At 37.5% G+C, this 19,793-nt stretch overlaps 1 protein-coding gene across 1 annotated transcript; it reads right to left on the bottom strand.

Moving 5' to 3' along the window:
* Positions 1 to 3,491: 3,491 nt before the first annotated feature.
* On the bottom strand, positions 3,492 to 19,452 carry LOC127631938 (A disintegrin and metalloproteinase with thrombospondin motifs 8-like). Its single transcript, XM_052110353.1, has 9 exons — positions 18,455 to 19,452; positions 16,165 to 16,404; positions 15,357 to 15,489; positions 15,103 to 15,270; positions 12,575 to 12,867; positions 11,807 to 11,993; positions 11,548 to 11,720; positions 6,863 to 7,038; positions 3,492 to 6,732 (listed from the first exon to the last, which is right to left on the bottom strand). Exons 1-9 carry the CDS (start codon positions 19,124 to 19,126, stop codon positions 6,000 to 6,002), a joined length of 2,775 nt encoding a protein of 924 aa, XP_051966313.1. The 5' UTR covers positions 19,127 to 19,452; the 3' UTR covers positions 3,492 to 5,999.
* Between the last annotated feature and the right edge of the window lie 341 nt (positions 19,453 to 19,793).

Genomic DNA, 19,793 nt, shown 5'->3' with positions numbered 1-19,793 from the left:
ATTATTCGGTTCACGGAATGTTTTTACAAAAATGAAACATAATTTTGAGGGCGTTGGTTTGAGGCTTTGAGGCTGGTTGGAGATAAGATGGGGGTCCAGGACTCAAAAAAAGTTGAGAACCACTGGTCTAGAGAATAACCCGCTTTCTGCTGGTCTATTCTTCTTCAAATCTCACACTGTCCCTTTAAGACACATGAATAGTCTTGCAAAGCCTTAAAGCTGTTGGTCAATGAGAAAGCCACACTTTAAAATAACAACAGCTTGAAAATGCATTAAATTAATTGAGCTGTTAAAGTTATTGCCACAGGGTTTGCAAAAGAAAACCCCAAACCATTTTTTCTTGCTAAAAGACTAATCTGACTGTGGAGACAGTGGTTAACGTTTTACTAAGGCCAGTGATAGTTAGCCTGCATGACCTTATTCATTGCAGTATTTTGCAGGAATAGATGTTATGGTGCAGTAATATAGCATTTCAAGGTTTGCAGTACATCAGCCCACAAGAAGGATGCTGCAAAAGTGAGCTGATGTTATTTACATGGATCTGCTTAAAAAAAAAAAAAAAAAAAAAAAGATCTTTTAATTAAAATTGATCATATAATTTCTATGGTGAATGCTGAGTATTAATATTCTACTTCCTGAATTATTTTGTTATGTAAATGTTTTAACTCATGTGGATAGCTGCTTTGATTTAACAGATTTTCCATAACCCTTTTCCTAGGTTTTAAATGAGACATTCAACACTCTACTTTACCGTTCATCAGCATCTGTGTGACTGCCATCATTGGCTGTGCTGAACCTATGGTATGCTTTTTACACTGCACTGTATTGAAGCTATGATTCAATATTTCCACAATTAACAACATCACACTTTAATTTTCACAGGCTAAACAGTTAAAACACAGAATAAAACAGTCCTGTATTTTTGATGTGCACTTCTGAATGGTTTATGTAGATGTGCACTCTAGATGATGATGTTTGATTATATAGAACAGCAGATGAAACCTAATGAAACTCTTTTTATTTACTGGCTCATTTCCACTAACTCAACAGAGATGCAACAGACTTGTGTTAGCCTAGTTTCTGAAAAGTTTCAATTGTGCATACTTTCATCTGAGCTAGACTAAGTCAGTGCCTTTTGTATAGTTATTTTATTAATTGTTTCACTGTTTTATTTATTCTTATTACTTGATTATTTCAATGAAATATTTTGTTACTATTTTTATATATAATTCTAATTTTGTTTACACCAGTTCCTACACTAGTTAATTTTAAATGGCGCTGTGGTGTAACAGTTATTATTTACTTATTTTTTGAAGTACAAAAATGCCATGTAGTTTCCCAATTAATGAGGTCACAAAAGCTGAACTAATAATCTTTTAAAAGAAAAAGCAAAATCCATAATTATCCCCCCAAAAAAATAAAATAAAATATATTCCTAGCACCAAGGAAAATGGCCAGATTCATTAATTTGAGCATGTTTGACATTGCAGACCATGCATCAGCTATTGCAATACTTGTATGTCCTGTGAGACCTAGTCAAGGAACAAATACATTAAATAAAGATGTTTGTATTGGGGGTTGGGATGGGGGTAGCTTTGGTGGTTAAGGTACACTCAAAGGTAGCAATCTCAGTTCTATATGGGTTGATGCAGGAATAGGATAGTTTCTGAAATCACAATCCCAAACATTTACCTTTGTGCCCTTAAGAAAGGAACATAATCAGTGCAACTAATTTTGGATAAAAAGTAACCAGTAAATCACAACAGCATTTTAGAGCAACTTGTGTGTTGTGACTTCTGTAATTAAACAGAAACATTTTATTTATATTTCTGTATTTCTATTCCTGGGTGGAGTTGTGGTTGAAAGCTCTTGAGGTCAGATTTGCACAACATATCAATCTGCAGCCTGTTCCTATACGACGGTTTGTGAGAACATGTTGTCTGGGGAAGTAAGCAAGAAATTAGAAATTAGCTGATAAGAAATTATCAGCTCACAGAAACACTAGGATTTGTTTAAACTATCATATTGGTTGAAAAATGCAAGTTCAGCAGACTCCACTACTATCCAGTGGAGTAGCCTACATCAAACAGAACAAGTATATTTAATGTATATTGAACCCTTAGTGCTTAGATTTAGTTTTAAAAGTGCAGTTCTGTTAAATTTATCAGCAGGATGGAAGAGCTAGAGGGAAGATATAGAGCGAAGTTATTTAACAATTGTAGCAAATGCATCTCATTTTGGAGCCAAAGTCATGCAAAGACTTTTAAGCGATAGAGAGCAGCTGCCTCTCAGACATGTGCTTTCTCTGAGGAATATGGTTTTCCATCAAGCAAATATTCTCTCAAAGGGGCCCTCTTGAAGGAAAGAGTAGGCTACGTCTCAAAAAAATGTAAGGAAAATACTCTGTGGCTATGTTGGACCAATAAAATCCAATCTGATTAAAGCAGTGCTGAAATGTAAACTTGGAGTTGTTGTTACTGTTTGAGTGCCATGCCAAAATATCTCACTTGCAACTTCCATCCTCACGGTAGGGCCACAGTGCTAGTGTTTGTAGATTCATGACCAATAAGAGGTTTGTTTGGGAGTGAGGTTTTTCAGAGGTACTTTTAGTGGTCATAAATCATAATATCCATTTAAATAATACAGTTAAGGTCTAAATAACCTGTATAATGATGAATAGCAAACAAAGGTGTGGCTATGATGATAAAATACAATCTTTACACCGATCTCTGCCAATCTATCTGATATCTCGTGCTGGATGAAGGAACACCAACTCCAGCTCAAACTTGCAAGGACAAAAATCTACTTCATCCAAATCAGCCCATCAATCAAACACATCATCATGCATCTAAGCTTAAATCAACACTGACATCACTGCAATCCAGCCAGGTTAGCCTTAAAGTTAGTTGTTGAAAACCAGCTGAACTTCCAACAACTGTCCATTGTCATGCAGTATGGTGCATTAGAATAACAGAAAAAACAGAACCTTCAGGTTTGATTACTGTATGCTGCCTGCCCAGCTCCTGATACAGGCCCTTGGGAAGTGTTGTTGGACATATGGGCATGTGGAGTAAAAATGAGACATTAATGGGAATATACAACCTCGGAATTGTGCTCGTCAGTGATTATGTGCGGGATCTGATCCCATGACTCAATGCTGCTTACACAAAGTGCTACCAGTCGCATCACAAGGGAAGGTAAACATACTTGTTGGTAGTCGCCCATATCAATTTCAAAGCTGTGATTCATGATGTTCTGCACTAAGTATTCTGCCCTATAGCATTGTACATTTCTAGTACTCAGTTGTTATTTGGTATAGTATTGTTGTCTCCCGTTGATCAATGTTGATTCTCATTTGGATAAAAAAAAAAAGAATAAATCTAAATGTAATGTAACTGTTATTCACATTAAAATTGAATTCATGCACCGCTAAACTATTGATTATACTATTCATTAAATAAAATTCACCCATCCAAAAAGACACTTTTGGTATATTTGTTAATTTTTATTTTCAGACATTTCATTGACTTATAAAATGAAAAGAAAGCAGCATCTCAAAACTTTGTTTAGTTTGTTTCTATTTTAGACAACAAAAACTTTACAAAAATAAATAGCTTTACAATGATGTTATATAGTAACTATGCACTGTCCTTCACTGAAGGGATAATACATTTAGCTGAATTTGTAATATGACTAATATGTGAAATGTACACAACTGGAATGATCAATACCATATTATTATTCATATACAATAATTGTAACAGTTGCTGGAGCATTTTTGAAGCATTATCTGTGACGATCGATCAACCTGGTTTCACGCTGTACTGGTTTTGCTCAATAACATAATTACATTTACACTGCTATATCAAAACCTCAGCAGACAAATCAGCTCTAACATTATTAGACAAGCTACATCTATGAAGCAGAGAAAAGAGCAGGAAAACCCTGCAAGGTCTCAGTTGATTGTTTACAGAGAAATTCCTTGATTTCATTTTTAGAGCATTCCACATCTATTTGCTTTGTGCATATTTGAAGTAAACAGTGTTTATAAAGAACAGCCATAGTAACTAGCACATTGCATAAAACCCTCTGAATGGGCACAAACAACTTAAACATTCCTGACATATAAGGTCCTTATGTAAAACACCTACAGGAATTTAACTTATCAATGTTTTGTAAATTAGCAGACTCAACCACTGTTTACCTCTTACACAGATTTCAATGTGTATTAAAAAAGAAAGGTTTAATCTATTTATATGACAATGCTTTATTACATATTCTTGATGTTTGGGAGTGGTGGTGGCGTAGTGGGCTAAAGCACTAAACTGTTAAGCAGAAGGTTGTCAGTTCGATCCCCACAGCCACCATCATTGTGTCCTTGAGCAAGGCACTTAACTCCAGGTTGCTCCAGGGGGATTGTCCCTGTAATAACTGCTCTGTAAGTCGCTTTGGATAAAAGCGTCTGCCAAATGCATAAATGTAAAGGTTGTGAGAAAAATAAGTGCCTGAAAAAAGCAAGCCAAGGTGAACAAGTACGTGGGTCAGTACGACACAGTTGTAAAACATCCTCCACTGTCTATAAACTAACATGAGTGGTCCTTGCTTTGGATGCAGGTATGGAAAATGTGGCTTTGCAATGTGCTTTGGCTGGTCATTGTTCGTTTTTGGTTTGTCAACTTTTTTACAGCAGTCGGATAAATAAAAACCTGCTTATCTTTGAGCTCTGTTTTTAAGTGTATAATTAATTTGACAGATATTTGCAAGCACCTCGGGACACATAGCACACTGTGTATGTTTTTAGCACAATGCACATGAAAACGAGTTTTATCTAACCTACTGTTAATTATACATTCTTTGTTTTTTCCAGTCTTGCTCTTTTCTTACTTTACTTAGGTGTATGCCTAAAACACTTCAATTGTTTTGTTTTTTTAATGAGTGTGTTTTTGAACGAATCTTCTCTAAAAGTTTTTGAACGGAAGTCAATGATTCAATGCTTCACTGTTCATAACACATAAGACGATAATTTGTCACTATACACTGGTGAAAAATGTACTCTGCTGTAATGGTGACTGAACTAATCTAGTTTTTTAATTGATTCAAAAGACTCAAAGAGTCAACTCAATGGTTTTCAACCTGTGAATAAGGTACCTGTCGTTGCTGGGTGCAATTCATCCCAATGCCAAGTAGCTTACTCACAGGTTGAAAACCATTGAGTTGTGAATCTAAAAACAGAACAAGAAGCTATTTAATATGCACCACTGCTGTGTCATGCGCTACAAAATTACTGGCCCAATCATAAATAACTACATTAAAGAAGCAAGTAGCACCTCGAAAGTTTCCTAGTTTCTCAATATTAATTTCTCTGATTTCTCTGGGGTTTTTTTTGTTGTTTTTTTTATTTATTTTTATTTTATGAGTGATAGCTCTTAATAAGATGCAGAAGTTCTGCAATTTTGCTAATCCAGGTTGAAATTAATTCCTTTTGTTTTTTTTAGATGGTCATTACATTACATTATTTGTCTGTACATTTAAATGCACAAATCTTCTTCAAATCTAGGCATTTGAAACTAAACAAATTCTGTCCTCATCCACCAGAGAGGAATGTTAACGATTTAGCTAATATGAGTATTGTGAATTGACCGTAAACATTAATTATTAAACATAGTAGAAATAAATTATTTGGAATGAAGCTGCACATTCAGAAAATAATTAAAAAAAACATGATTAGTAGGAGACAGGAAACTAGGGAAATGGCAATAAAATATTTCTTGCTGAGGTAGATCTCCATTGGAAAACCTTCAATAGTGGTTATAAATACACACGTTTAGGAAAAAAAGTGATCAGTTCATAAATAATTCATGACCAATTTCTCTCAGTACAGCTCAACCATTTTTTCCTTTTGAAGCTACTGTGAATATTATCCTACTCCAACCTGAAGCATTGTCAAAATTATCTGAATAATCTGTAAATTCTCCCTGAAAGTATACACATGATGTTCTTCAACACTCTTGGTAGAAACACTTTTCAGGTAATGGTTCTGGCTTTTTTGCAGGATCGCAATTTTCTGGTTTCACAGCCTTCCCAGAATAATCAATGCAGAAAATCCTGCGGTGGCGTTCCCCATGGCCACAAGTTTGTGAGCATGAAGACCAATGTCCTGATTGCCATATGGGACATGGCAGGTCTGCACAGGCCCTGATATCAGAAGGTCTGAGATCTTTATTGCAGTGGTTTGAATAAAAGCCAGCATTATCTTTGCATTCAACGTTTCTTCTGGACCATCCTGATCCACAGGTTTTTGAGCATTCAGACCACTCTCCAGTGACCCACCCTGGCACCCCAAACGGATGAATCAATTTACCATAAATCATTTTGTCTTTGGGTTTGCTGAATGACATGGTTTTGGGGATGTAGAATGTGTATTTGACCTTTGGTGGGAGGGTTTCTCCAGCAGTGGAAAGCAGCTGTATGGTGATTGGTTCTTGGAGATGGCGAAAGCTCTGGATTCGCTCTAGTGTGGTGGACGAGCCACTGTACTTAAGCACAGCCCCATGCACTGGAATATACTGCTCCACTGTGGATACTGAAAAGTTGCCATTTAAGATATAGTCACCATTTTCTCTTTGGACAGCCAAGTAATGCCCATCATGTGGTATACTTCCATGACTCTGCTGTTTGATGTTAATATTGGTGGCTCCACTTGGAATCGTCACAATATCCCTATATCCTTGGCTAAAGAAAGGGAATATCTAAATTATTGTGGGCACAATTCATTTAATTTGGTTACAGTAACACCCTAAACATTTATAAGACATTGCACGTAAAGTGCAATTTAACATTTTTACATTGTAAATATCCTTACACGACTTTGTTGAATGAGCCTGATATCATCCTGCAGCTCAAGCCATTCCCTCCACACAAGCCACATTTGTCCAACTTTTTACTTGAATCGATCTCCAGGTCACAACCAGCTTTGATACACTGGCCTTGCACACAGAATGATGTGGTATCTGGTCCACATGGGGTTCCATCAATTACCTAGGATTGCACAAAGCTCATACTTACAGAAAGGGTAAAGAAACAACAGGCTAGAAAATAAGAATGTGTACTGAACTCTTTCATTAGGGTATGAATACCTTGAAGAATTGTGAATGACAACTGAATTAAAAATAATGGAAAAATATAAAACTATTAAGTTAAAAGTTATTGTTATTAAAAAAAAATATATATATATATATATATATATATATAGATGATAGAGTGAGAGAGTGAGAGTGTATCGAGATTTGTCATTTGCAGATCATCATGGGGGTGGGTGGTTGCTGCATAGCACTTTTTAGTGGAATTGTTTTTTCTTTTTTTTTCTTTTTGCTGCGACTCTCCTTTTAGTGAATCGTTTCCCCTCAGAGTCATGGGTAGAGTATTTTTTCCACTATTAAATATATTTTTTTTATTTAAGTTCAAATAACACAGACTGATGGATTCAAAATGAATGTATACCATAGGTTAACAACATCGGAGCTCACTGTAGGTCTATCCTTAAATGTTTAGTTTACCCAAAAATGGCAATTCTCATCATTTACTCACCCTCAAGACCAGGTGTGTATGATTTTCTTTCTTCACAAGAACACATTTGAAGAAAAATAGAAAAATATCTTAGCTTAGTAGGTCCTTAAAATGCAAGTGGATGGTGATCAGACTCCAAAAATCATAGATTTTAACCTATGAATTTCATTGTTTGTTTTTATTTTAATGTACAGTAATTTCAAGCAAAATGATTGCAACACGCTCCAAAATAGTTTCCCAGTCGAGTGTTTACCACAGTAAAGCATCACCATTTCTTCTAATAACACTTAAGCATTTGGACACTGAAGACACAAGATTGTTAAGTTTAGAAAGTTGAAATTGTACAGTGTCTTCGTTGCCGGATGGTGTGCTTAATAATCCACCACACATTCTCAATTGGAGATGGTCAGGACTGCAGGCAGGCTAATCTAGCACCCACACTCTCTGCTTACACAGCCATGCACTTGTAATCTGGGCAGTATGAGGTTCGAAGCTGTCCTGCTGGAAAATGCAGAGACGTCCCTGGAAAAGACGGTGCTAGATGGTAGTATATGTTGCTCCAAAATTTGTACATACAGTATCTGTCTGCATTCATGATGTTCTAACAGATGTGCAAGTTACTCATGCCATGGGGACTGACACAACCCTGGCCCATACAGACACTGACTTTTGGACTTGACGCTAATAACAGCTCGGATGGTCTTCTTCCTCTCTGGCCCGGAAAACATGACAGCTGTGATTTTCCAAAACGTTTGGAAATGTGGACTCATCAGATCCAAAAACTTCCATCTAACTGTTCAACTTTCCATCTAAGATGAGACCGAGCCCAGAGAAGTCGGCAGCACTTCTGGACAGTGTTGATGTATGGCTTCTGCTTTGCATAGTAAAGTCTTAACTTGCATCTTAGGGTCAGGGTTGCCAACTTTGGATACCAGGCTGGAGGGAGATTTTGATGTAATGGCCACGGTCACATTAATGAACAGGCAAATCGTCTTTCAAGCCCAAGGGGACACCTTAATGTGGACATATAGTGCGTGTACTTGATACTAGTAGGCCTTCTATCTTTAATTTCTAACACCAAAACAAGACCTCATCCAACCCTAAAAGGTAAATATTTTATTTATATATTTTGGCCCACCACACCAATTTACCTACCATTCACAATTTGAAAACACCTATACACTATGGCACAACCAGAGTTTTTCTTGGGCCCAAAAATAGTCTTCAGTGGTGGGCAGGTACCAAGCTCACTCACAAGCTCAAAGTTGGTTGGTTACATAATTGCAATTAATTACTAATTAAAAGAATTACTAAAGTGCATTTCATGCTTACACTGGAAAGTGGAATTTTCAACTTTTTTTATTTCAAAATTAAACTATGGGAAATTAAACTAAGTCTTAACTTAATTTAAATAACACCTTATTTTTATAGAGCTAGTTATAATATTCTGATGGATACCTATAGTAAGAGTGGGCCACTTTACTTTGCTGGGACTGTGTTTCCAGTAAAAAAATGTGTCCTTTCAAAAACAAATATTTCCTGTCATCATGCTCTTAATAATTTATAGCAAGTTATATCTTAAAATGTCTAAAGGTAAACAGGGCCAGTTTGTTAAACAGGAGGAAAACTTTGTTGATAATTTATCCAAAATTAATTTTGTAAACCCCTTCATTCTACATACAGTATTTCCATTATGAATGTTTAGCCTCTTATAGTTCTTCCACTATTTAATTGTCATTGGTATCCTAATAATAGGGCCAAAACCACAATGGAGGGCTCCTTGTCATGACTTTAGTTAAGTCAAAGTTGCTAGTATTTCTAAAAAGATAAAAATATATATATATAAAGGGTCTGAAATTATATAGTGCTTTTTTAACCTTAGCGGTATTAAAAGTGCTTTACACAGCATCTCATTCATACACACATTCACACACCAATGACAGCAGAGCTGCCATGCAAGGTGCTAACCCGCCATTGGGAGCAACTTGAGGTTCAGTGTCTTGCCCAATGACACTTTGGCATGTGGAGTCATGTGGGCTGGGAATCTAACCACTAACCCTGTGATTAGTGGACAACCCACTCTACCACCTGAGCCACAGCCGCCCCTAAAAAAAATATAATAATAGCTTAAATAAATGTACATACTTAAAATAAAATAATATAAAAATTAAGTTAAATGGATTCATCCAAATAGATTTAATATGAAATTTCCTGTCACTGTCTTTCTACAAACTAAACACAATACATTTAAGTAAGGGTGATGATGTGCATTTTAAAAAGCCTTATTGATGTTGATGCATGGTGTTGTGTCTTTACCTTAACAGTGCTGTATATAATGTTGGGCTATCTAACAGTTTGAGATGTTTATCTTCTTCCCCAGCTATTTAAATTAGATGATTCTCTGTAGGATTCCTATTAAGTGCATTACTTTTGTGGTGTCTGCACATCAAGACATCGACTGCATGTTGAGTCGCAGACTTTGCCCTAATTCAAAGCTCTGGTTATGTGGTCTCTGGGGAAAATTTGCTTCCGCGGCCTGAAAATTCAAGTCTCGGGCTGATGGAAAAATCCAAATGGAAGATTTGATGCTATGTTTTATTTATTTTATATGGAATTACATTTTCTTGTTATTTGACGTGAGATTTACTTGAGAGTGAGAGCACGAGACAGAGCCTGAAAGCATGTGTCTCGGGCCAAATGCGTGAGTTTTGGCAACACTGCTGTGGATGCAGCGGCGAGTGGTGTTGACTAACAAAGGTTTACTAAAGTATCCCAAGCCCATGTTCATGATATCCATTACAGCTGAATGATGATTTTTAAGACAGTGATGTCTGAGGGATCAGAGATCCCGCATATACATACATGGTTTTCGTTTTTCCCTTTACGCACTGAGATTTGACCAGATTCCTTGAATCTTTTAACTATATTGTGTACTGTAGAGGGTGAAATGCCCCAAATCCTGCCAATTTGTCTTTGGGGAACATTGTTCTCAAAGTAATGGATTATTTGCTGAAGCATCTGTTGGCAAATTGACAAGTCTTGAATGGTCCATGCTCTTGGAGAACTAGGCTGTTTTTGGAGGCTCTTTATATGCTATGACACAAATGCCTCACCTGTTTAACATTTCCTGTTTCAGATTGCCTTGTTATTTCAACTCATCAATTTGTTATTAGCCTTAAATTGCCCCTGTCCCAACTTTTTTGGAGTGTGTTGCAATCATCTGATTTGAAATGACTGTACATTAAAAAAACAATGAAATTTGCAAGGTAAAACATCATATAATCTGTAGTTGTAGAGCTTTCAATATAGCAAAGGGTGAATATCATTTACAAATCACTCCTTTGTGTTTTTATTAGCATTTTTCATACTGTCCCAACTTTTTGGAATTGGGGTTGAATTATCCATCGCTTCTGGTAATCTTCGCCAAAGGGTGGAGTTCACGTGGGCTCTTGTGTGATATATTTGCATTGCCATGTTACGGACGTAATCTTGCATTCTCCTCTCAGTTGATACATCCAGGATAAGCACACAAACAAACTTTTAATAGTAAGGAAACAGATACAAATACAGATCTAAACCAAAATCAACAAAGCTTCGGTACAGTGTTCCTCCTACTCCGTTGTAAATAGCGCAGCTCTTCCTGGTATGTTGCACGTGCCTTAGTTCTCAGTATCACACATGCCAACGCGATTACTTCACATGCAGAAACTGATACGAAGCGATGATTTAAGAGTTAAAAAGTACTTACATATTGAACTTTTTTCACACCAAAAGTGATCTTGTCACTTTAGAAGACATTAATTAAACAGCAGGACTCGTTTGGATGAAATTTAAGCTGACTGTCATTTTTGAGGGAACTAATCCTTTGAAGGTTTCTAAGTGTTAAAAAAAACGATTTGCCTATTGGAACAATTAATGGGATTTTATCTTCTGGATTCAGACTGTTGCACTCTACACATTTAAAAAAGAATCTAGACTTACTTTAGCTTCAAAAACTCTGAATTCACTGCTGCCTCTTGCTCTGCAAAAGAGTTTACACCTGTCCCGCATTGATACTCCAGCATATTTTGGTATCCATTGCTTCATGTTTCCATGAACATCAAAGTGATTGGGATTGTTGTGCTTCTCACATTGTTCCTCTCTAAATGTTTTTCCTGCAAAAACAAAGAATTCCTCACTAGAATAATGTCTCAATGGCAGTCACATAACAGCTGAAACTGAAGAAAACAATCAACTGTACCTTGGTTGTTCTCACAGGCATGTTTGTTGCAGGACTGGTACTTCACTCTCTGGCCCAGACAGTATTTTCCACCATTCTGAGGTGATGGCTGAGTGCACTCTCTGTAGGAGAACATCACTCCCCCTCCGCATGATCTGGAACACGGTTGCCATGGTCCCCACTCTCCCCAGCCTCCATCCACAGCCAACTGGAGCGGAGTCCAAACCATAACTTTCAAAACCAAACTAACTTCCTAGTACCTCTGTACAAGATGCAAGTCAGCAATGAGATCATGTCCTTTGTGTGCTACCAGGACAAGGACTGTGGTCTAGATTATTTCTAGAATTCTAGATTTCTAGTACCTTAAGTACCTTAAAGGTGAAATGTGTAATTTCTGCACCACTAGTGTCACCAAAGTGAATTTTAAATAAGGGAATTTTTTCAATCACGTTTCTAGAACATTTCTACCATTGGTGGGGAAAAACAGATATTCCCACCCAAACTCAAGCCGTTGTTTGAGCCAATGTTGCTGGATGGGATGCTCATAGAAACAGAGCAGTTTTCTGATATCACCACAGAGCCTCAGCTCTAACACTTTTCGAGGAAATCAACCTAGAAATGACTTATGGTTGTCTCAGCATATTAAGCATATTAAGAAATATTTTAACAAAATTACACACATAACCTTTAATAATATTTTGTAACCCTGGTACTGATATAATGAATAACAGATCAACAATCCAAGTTATGTTACACATAGGGTTGTTTGAAAGATGAAACTTCAAGTACCTTAGGTTTAATTACTTCTTCAGAGGACATGCATACACCGTCCAGACAGGCCATGTTAGGAGCACAGCTTGTGCCATCTGCCCAAGGCAGACTCCCATTCCTAGTTGTACACATGGACTGGCCTTCCTCCTGGCACCAAAGCTGTCTGCACACTTCACTGGCTGTAGTGTTGGGACAATGTGAATACTCCTCTCCAAATATCTGTTGGCACTGGCGGTCCAGGCTATAAGTTATGCCTGGCAGCTCAGTGGGCAAGGCCACAATCTTCTCAGGGGTGTCCAGTAAGCAGTCTCCTGTTATTATCCAGAGGAAGAGTTAGAGAGTAGTAAATCAAGAAGTCAAAGGATTGTGTAACAGTAGGAACATTCGGGTCCTGGAGCTGACATTTAGGGAGACCTGTAGGAATGCACATCTGGAGGAGTAAGTTGCAAGGGGAAACACGAGTGAGCAAAAATGCACGTGGTGAACATAGGCCACTGCCCACTTCAAACGATGCAGCAGTTAAAAATGGAAATGTGTGAGACCAATACTACAGAGACATGGCCCGGTGGAAAGAAAACATTTGTTATATTTATTTTTTATGAGTTGCAATGAAGCGACAGGAATACTTTCTTTGTGACTCAAAGGAAAGGAACTGAAAAACTATGAAGCAATAGGTGATGCATTTACATTACATTTACCAGACGCTTTTATCCAAAGCGACTTACAGCGCAATTATTACAGGGACAATCCCCCCGGAACAACCTGGAGTTAAGTTAAGTGGCCGTGGGGTTAGAACCAGTGACCATCTGATTAACAGCCCTGTGCTTTAGCCACTATGCCACCACCACCACTCTATGATCTGTGATGCAGATGTAGTAGTGAATTACTATAAAAAAAAAACTCCATATAATCATTACATAAGTTAAAGCTGATATGAATTATTTTTTCAATGTTTTCTTTCTCATATCTAAGCCAAGGTCTACTCATACCAAATCTAAGAAATATTTGTGAGATGAACTGCCAACAAAAGTTCTATTCACACCAAGACCAAAATGTTTTGTTTTCCTCAGCTATATGAAAATCAATTTCACTCCATTAAAATTGGTGCCGCTTAATTATAAGCAATTTATTTCCAGTACAATAGTTTCTTTATTTTCATTTAATGTCCTCCACTTCATGAAAACGTTAGTAAAAATCATGCTAACAATTTCATAATCAAAAGACTACTTAAAATCTCACCATTGATTAAGATTTTTTCTGCAATTCCTTACCATAATAACTCCTCTCTGCATTTGTGTAGCCACTGTAGCATTTATCAAATTATTCCTTTTGCTCAGATACCAGAGACAAGAGAAGCTCCACATCCATCTTCAACCCCCATTCCTAGTTGTTATTTAGATGTTTAATGTCCAGCAAACTCTCAAAGCAAAATTGTAAGGATTCGTACGACTTTTCTAAATTTGGCTAATTCGTATGATATCGTATGACCTTCACTACAGCCAATGAAGTCGGTGGACATCGTTTTCATCTAATACACAACAATTACTTGCTTCTGTCACACACAACAGCTTGCTGTTATGTTTACACACTCTACTGATCAGTTAGGTTTAGATAAGGGGTTTGGGTAAGGGCATAATATTAATAAGCGTGTCCTTGACACCTCAGGCGCGGAACTCGTGCTTACTTCCGCATTACACATCTGGGCATTTGCACGTGAAGAAATCGTATTATTCATACCAACTAAATCGTACAAAATCATACGAAATAGCCAACTCATAAAATATGTACACATTTTCATGAGCTCGAGTTGTTAATGTCGGTTTGCTAAGTAACTTTGGGTGCGTCGGCACTACCAACACGCTGGATCTGTAGGTGCAGCAGTTCGAGACACATGACTAAGAGCACTTATCTCATTGGACGGTACTTTTTCTTCACAGTCCGAAGATAAGAAATTTGATTGTTCTCCATAATAAAATGATCGGATGGTCAGCGGATGATTTGTCCGACCTGGTGTGAATAGCGTTATAGGAATCCATTTATCCTTTTCAAAAGCTTGTTCACAACTAATATTTGCACTGAAAATTCGGTCTTGGAGCCTAGTATAAAGTATTTTTCAGTTGATTTCACCTAAAAGTGTAACACTGTGGTGTAATAATCATGCCTCTGTTTGTTTGATTGGCCTGTTCAGTCCGACACAGCCACATTGGCTTGACCAGTGGTGTGAGTTTGGGGCAGGACTGTCTTTTTATTCAACCAATGGAAGATGGGATGTTTCCTGGAATTATGTTTACAATTCCATTTGGTGGCGCTAGTGGTGCAGAAATTTCAGATTTAGCTTTAAGCTACTTTTTAATGGAATTTACTGGAATCAGTTCCATAATTGTACCAATGTTACACGGCAGTAGCCAGTATAAATACACAGATACCTTAACCAATTTCTTAAAGCTAAAGTTGTCATGAGAAATATACCATGAGCCATAACAAGTGAGAGGGGATTAAACCAATAAGGATGAATTCATTATAAAGAAGAATGTATGTGTACATACCATGTCCATTGTTGAAAAACTCTGTGACATATAAAGCACTGCATGGAGACCAAGGAGAAGTCTTGTTGAACTGATTGAATACAGGGGCCATGATATGGTCCTCTCCTAGATGTCCAAAAAGCTGCTCACAGTTCTTAGTGTCATCATGGGGCATACTCAGAACATGGCCTGAAAGAGGAAAACTCTCACTATTGATAGTTCAAGAAAGGCCTGTTCAATGTTTACCAATTCAACTCATCAGAGCATATAAATACCTAGTTCATGGGCGGTTGTGAAAGCAGCCTGAAGACCATTGTCTTCAATAACAGAACAGCTCCTTTTAGTATCACACATGGTCCCAACATCAGCTACACCCAACGTGTCACAGCTCTGATGTCCACAGAGGTCCTGAAAAGCAGTTTAGAATTAAAAAAAAAAACATTTCTCAAATAAATTCTAATTGCTGTCCCAGAAATTTCAAGCTCTCTGGTTAATAGCAAGACCGAAATACATATTGCCAGTGTTTCCATCATAAAAGCAAATGAATAGTTTTGGCTGACAGCAGACCTATGAAGTGAGAAAATGTAACTGTGTGGCGTCTGAAATTTATCTCAAAAACATGCATTGAGTCTTTTCCATCCCTTCGCCCAGTGATCCGAGACTGAGACAAATGTTTCCAAAGCAGAATACAGGACCACAAAACACACATGATTCAAGGCACATCTGGCCTTGGCACAGCCAGAGTCATCTCACATGTGTGCACCTTTCAGAGGAGCTGCTGTCTGTAGTAAGCCAACTCATAGTGCTTCTATTTTCAGCCTAGACTACAGTTTCAGAATGCCCTGTCTGCTCTAGACAAACAGGTCAAGCTCAGGCTAAGCCGTGGAAAATGGCTGCACATGCAAAACTACTTTTCCATTTTTAGAGAATTATAACCAATGCAGACTTTACTTGTAGCTATTCTCAATTCAGCTAACCTCCGGAGATTAAATGGAGATTAAAATAGGACCCTTAAATGGATATTGCCACACTATTTTGACCCACCCAAACAATGTGAGCTTGAAATACATACGTATTGCTTACCTCTCTAGTAAAAAGGATTGCAGTATCATAGTGCTCAGGATGCCTGTGGTTGAGTGGGTTGAAGAGCTGCTGCCAGGCACAGAAGTTGCGCAGCGCAACACCTCCATTGCTGGAGATGGATGGTCCAACCTCCTCATTCTCCACGATCAGCATCTTCACAAGCACTATGCTGATGGAGTTCTTAATGCTGGGGTGTTTGTAAATCTGAGCAGCCACTGACATCAAGGTCAGAATGTAGTGCTTAAGAGAGAAAATCACCAGTAGCTCAGTTTAGCAAGTGTGAAGCAGAATGTTAAGTGTGAATGCATGACTCCATGGCAGGACACCTCAGAAGTGCTGGAAAGAAATGCCTTTCATTCTACATACTATTACATATTACAGTAACAAACCGTTACCATATTTAAAGTCATTCGAAAAGTAAAATTCTCGTCATTTACTCACCCTCATGCCATCCCAGCTGTGTATGGCTTTCTTTCTTCTGCAGAACACAAATAAAGGTTTTAAGAAAAATGTCTCAGCTCTGTAGGTCCATAACAATGCAAGCTCCAAAAAAAAAAACACAGTGGTTTAATTCATGTCTTCTGAAGCAATCAAATCAGTTTTGGATGGAACCAGACAAAATATAGCACCTTTCACTGTACTTCTGACCATTTCAGTCTCAAGCTTGAAATCATGATTGACAATGAGACTGCTGATGTCAAGATCTATAATGAAAAAGGTGTTACATTTCTGTCTTTTCAAAAACAGATTGGATCGCTTCAGTAGATATGGATTTAACCACTGGAGTCATATTAATTACTTTTATGCTACTTTACTGTATGTGCTTTTTGGAGCTTCATAGTTTTAGCCACCATTCACTTGCATTGTGTGGACCAACAGAGCTGAGATTTTCTTCTAAAAATCTTCCTTCGTGTTCTGCAAAAGAAAAAAAAGTCATACATATTTGGGATGGCATGTGGGTGAGTAAATGAGTACATTTTCATTTTTGGGTGAACTATTCCTTTAATGCACTGCTAAACACAGTGCATGTACAAATCTAATACCTTAAAAACAATGGATATTAGATTGCTTGTTTAGCTGCAATCTCATAATAATTGAAAAACAAATGTTTAACCTGGTTCCATGGTCTGTAAATGGGAATAATGTTCTGCCAATACAGCCAGAGACCAGTCTGTTTATTGCACTGCGCTGACAACACAGTTGGAACGCCAGCCACTGGTGGTCCACGCTGACATGCTTTTCTTTATAAGGAATTATGTTTCCATTACAGCAAATTAGGGGGTTTGGATCCCAGCAGCAACATCTGGGTTGCTATCTGCCTCATGATCCCTATCCAGACGGTCCATTTATTCACACTTCTGCCTTTTCCAATCATTTCTTTTAGATGACTCGATGAAGGAGAATTTGGAGGGGGTGGTAGACCATATGTGGGTGTAAAGATGATCAATACAGTTCTAATGATTTGTGACTCATTCTTTTACTGCCTGTGTTATGTACATTTTGACATGTCCCACAGAGTACATGAAATGCATCTCATGGATTTATTTTATATATGACTATATATATTTTACAGAATTTAGATGGGCGTGTTAAAGCCTATAATGTTAATTAGTAATTCAAACATTTAAAGGGATTAATCACCCAAAAATTACAGTTCTGTCATATTTACTAAACCAAATCTTGTTCCAAACCTAACTTAAAAAATATAATATATATATATATATATATATATATATATATATATATATATATATATATATATATATATATATATATAAGAGATTCTTCTGTTAAAACGTGTGTATTATTTGAGCTATAAGGTTGTTCAAATTGTCTTTTTTGTGTGTTTTTATGTAAGTAAAGGAGAGACAAGTCTAAATAATGTTTTGTGGTAGGCCTACTCAACATTATGCTATAAATGTTGTTGATTGAGCTTGTATTATGTTTCACCAAAACAAAAAGAAGAAGAAGGAAAAAAGAAAGTCACACAGGTTTGAAACAACATGAGGGTCCGTAAACGATGACAGAATTTTCATTTTTGGGTGAGCTGTCTCTTTAATGGGTCATTACTTGAGGAAAAATTTGATACGTCTAGCCAAACATTCCCTAAATATTCCACATTCCCTTTTGTAAAGCTCGTGATGAAATTGTTCTAAGACAAGTCCGTAAATGTGCCTCTATAGGAAGCACATATATATATATATACTATATCTTATTCAGCTGTCAATATGTGCTCCAATGTGTTGTCCTGACTCCAAACTGTTTTATATCTACCCAAGACATCCCTTACCTTGATCTCATCTCCATAAAAATGTGTCAGGGAAGCGTCAGCGACCACTAAAGTCTCAATAAACCTGGATGTCGAGACAAACCGTCTACGCCTGGGAGACATCTGCCTCATCAAATCGTGATCATTTGCATCTTCTCTGAGATCAGACGGCGGTTCGGAGACCCGGCGGGACTTTGTAAAATGTCTTCTTTTAATGATATGCAACTGTTCGGTGAATGTTCCGTGTTTCTCCGAGCTGAAAAGTTTCGGTTCGATCATATATTCTTTACCATCTGTAATAAATGACCCTAAAATCCCACGACATAAGCTGACAGAGACGATAGAGTCCTCTTTGGAGTCAACAGCCCCGGTGTAAAAACAGCCTTTCAGTAATTCCGCCCCATCCTCTTCTTCGGTCTGATTCGAGGACTCTGTAGCGAAGTGTTTGGCTTTGATACGATAAACCTTGAGTGTTGGAGATATAAACGTGCTGTCCGGTGTCAAATTAAGCGTGAAATTCTTGCCGAAAGCCGTGAGCCTGAAGCTCGGCTGTTCTTCGCTCCTCTTTGCCACTCGTCCACCGGGTCGTCCCGTCAACCGCACAGGTATAATCTCCTCCGTCTTAAATGAGTGAGAAAGAGTGTCCGCGAAGAGGCAGGTCGAAATGACCAAATATAGCCACATTTTATTCATTTGTTGCTATTTCTAAAATAAAATAATGAATTAAGGTATTCTTATTTGTTTATCTGACTATCTACAGTTATAATGCGGCTATAAATTAAGTCAAAGTCTCGTACACTGGGCAGAAACGGGTCGTCTTTTCTGGAAAGTTTTAAGATGACAAACTTTTACAATTATACAGCACATGTCTATTAGCTTCCATCAATTCCGAAAATGAATAAGTGATTATTTATCAATATCCCTGTGTCTAATACGTGTACAAATAGAGTTGAAGGTAAATCGGAGTCAAATTTGTGTGCGCTCAAGTCCACAGCACTGTCTCGGGATTGTGGCGCTGGTATTTATTCTTTCTGAGAAATGAGAGAGGTTTATTTTTGATATCCAGCGCTGTTACTCTCTCTCCTCCCATCGTGCGCTCGTGAAAACCCTCTGGATCGGGTTTGTCCGATGAAAACTAAGAGCACGCCCATTCTTAAACAGCAACAGTTTGCAACTGAGGAGTTCATTTTAGTCTTGTGTATTGCTAGTTTTAAGGTGTCGCTTGACTAGTATGGTCCTCAAAGATCTTAAAAGTTACAGGGCTCAATATTTAATAGGCCTACTCTCGATTTGTAAGCGACTTGCGCTGCCAGAATTTTAAGTGGCTCCTCCAAAAATAAATAAATATATTGCGATGTAT

The sequence above is a fragment of the Xyrauchen texanus genome, chromosome 38, assembly GCF_025860055.1.
Source record: "Xyrauchen texanus isolate HMW12.3.18 chromosome 38, RBS_HiC_50CHRs, whole genome shotgun sequence".
In the NCBI taxonomy this organism is placed as follows: Eukaryota; Metazoa; Chordata; class Actinopteri; order Cypriniformes; family Catostomidae; genus Xyrauchen; species Xyrauchen texanus.
This window is presented reverse-complemented; position numbering and strand designations above follow the sequence as displayed.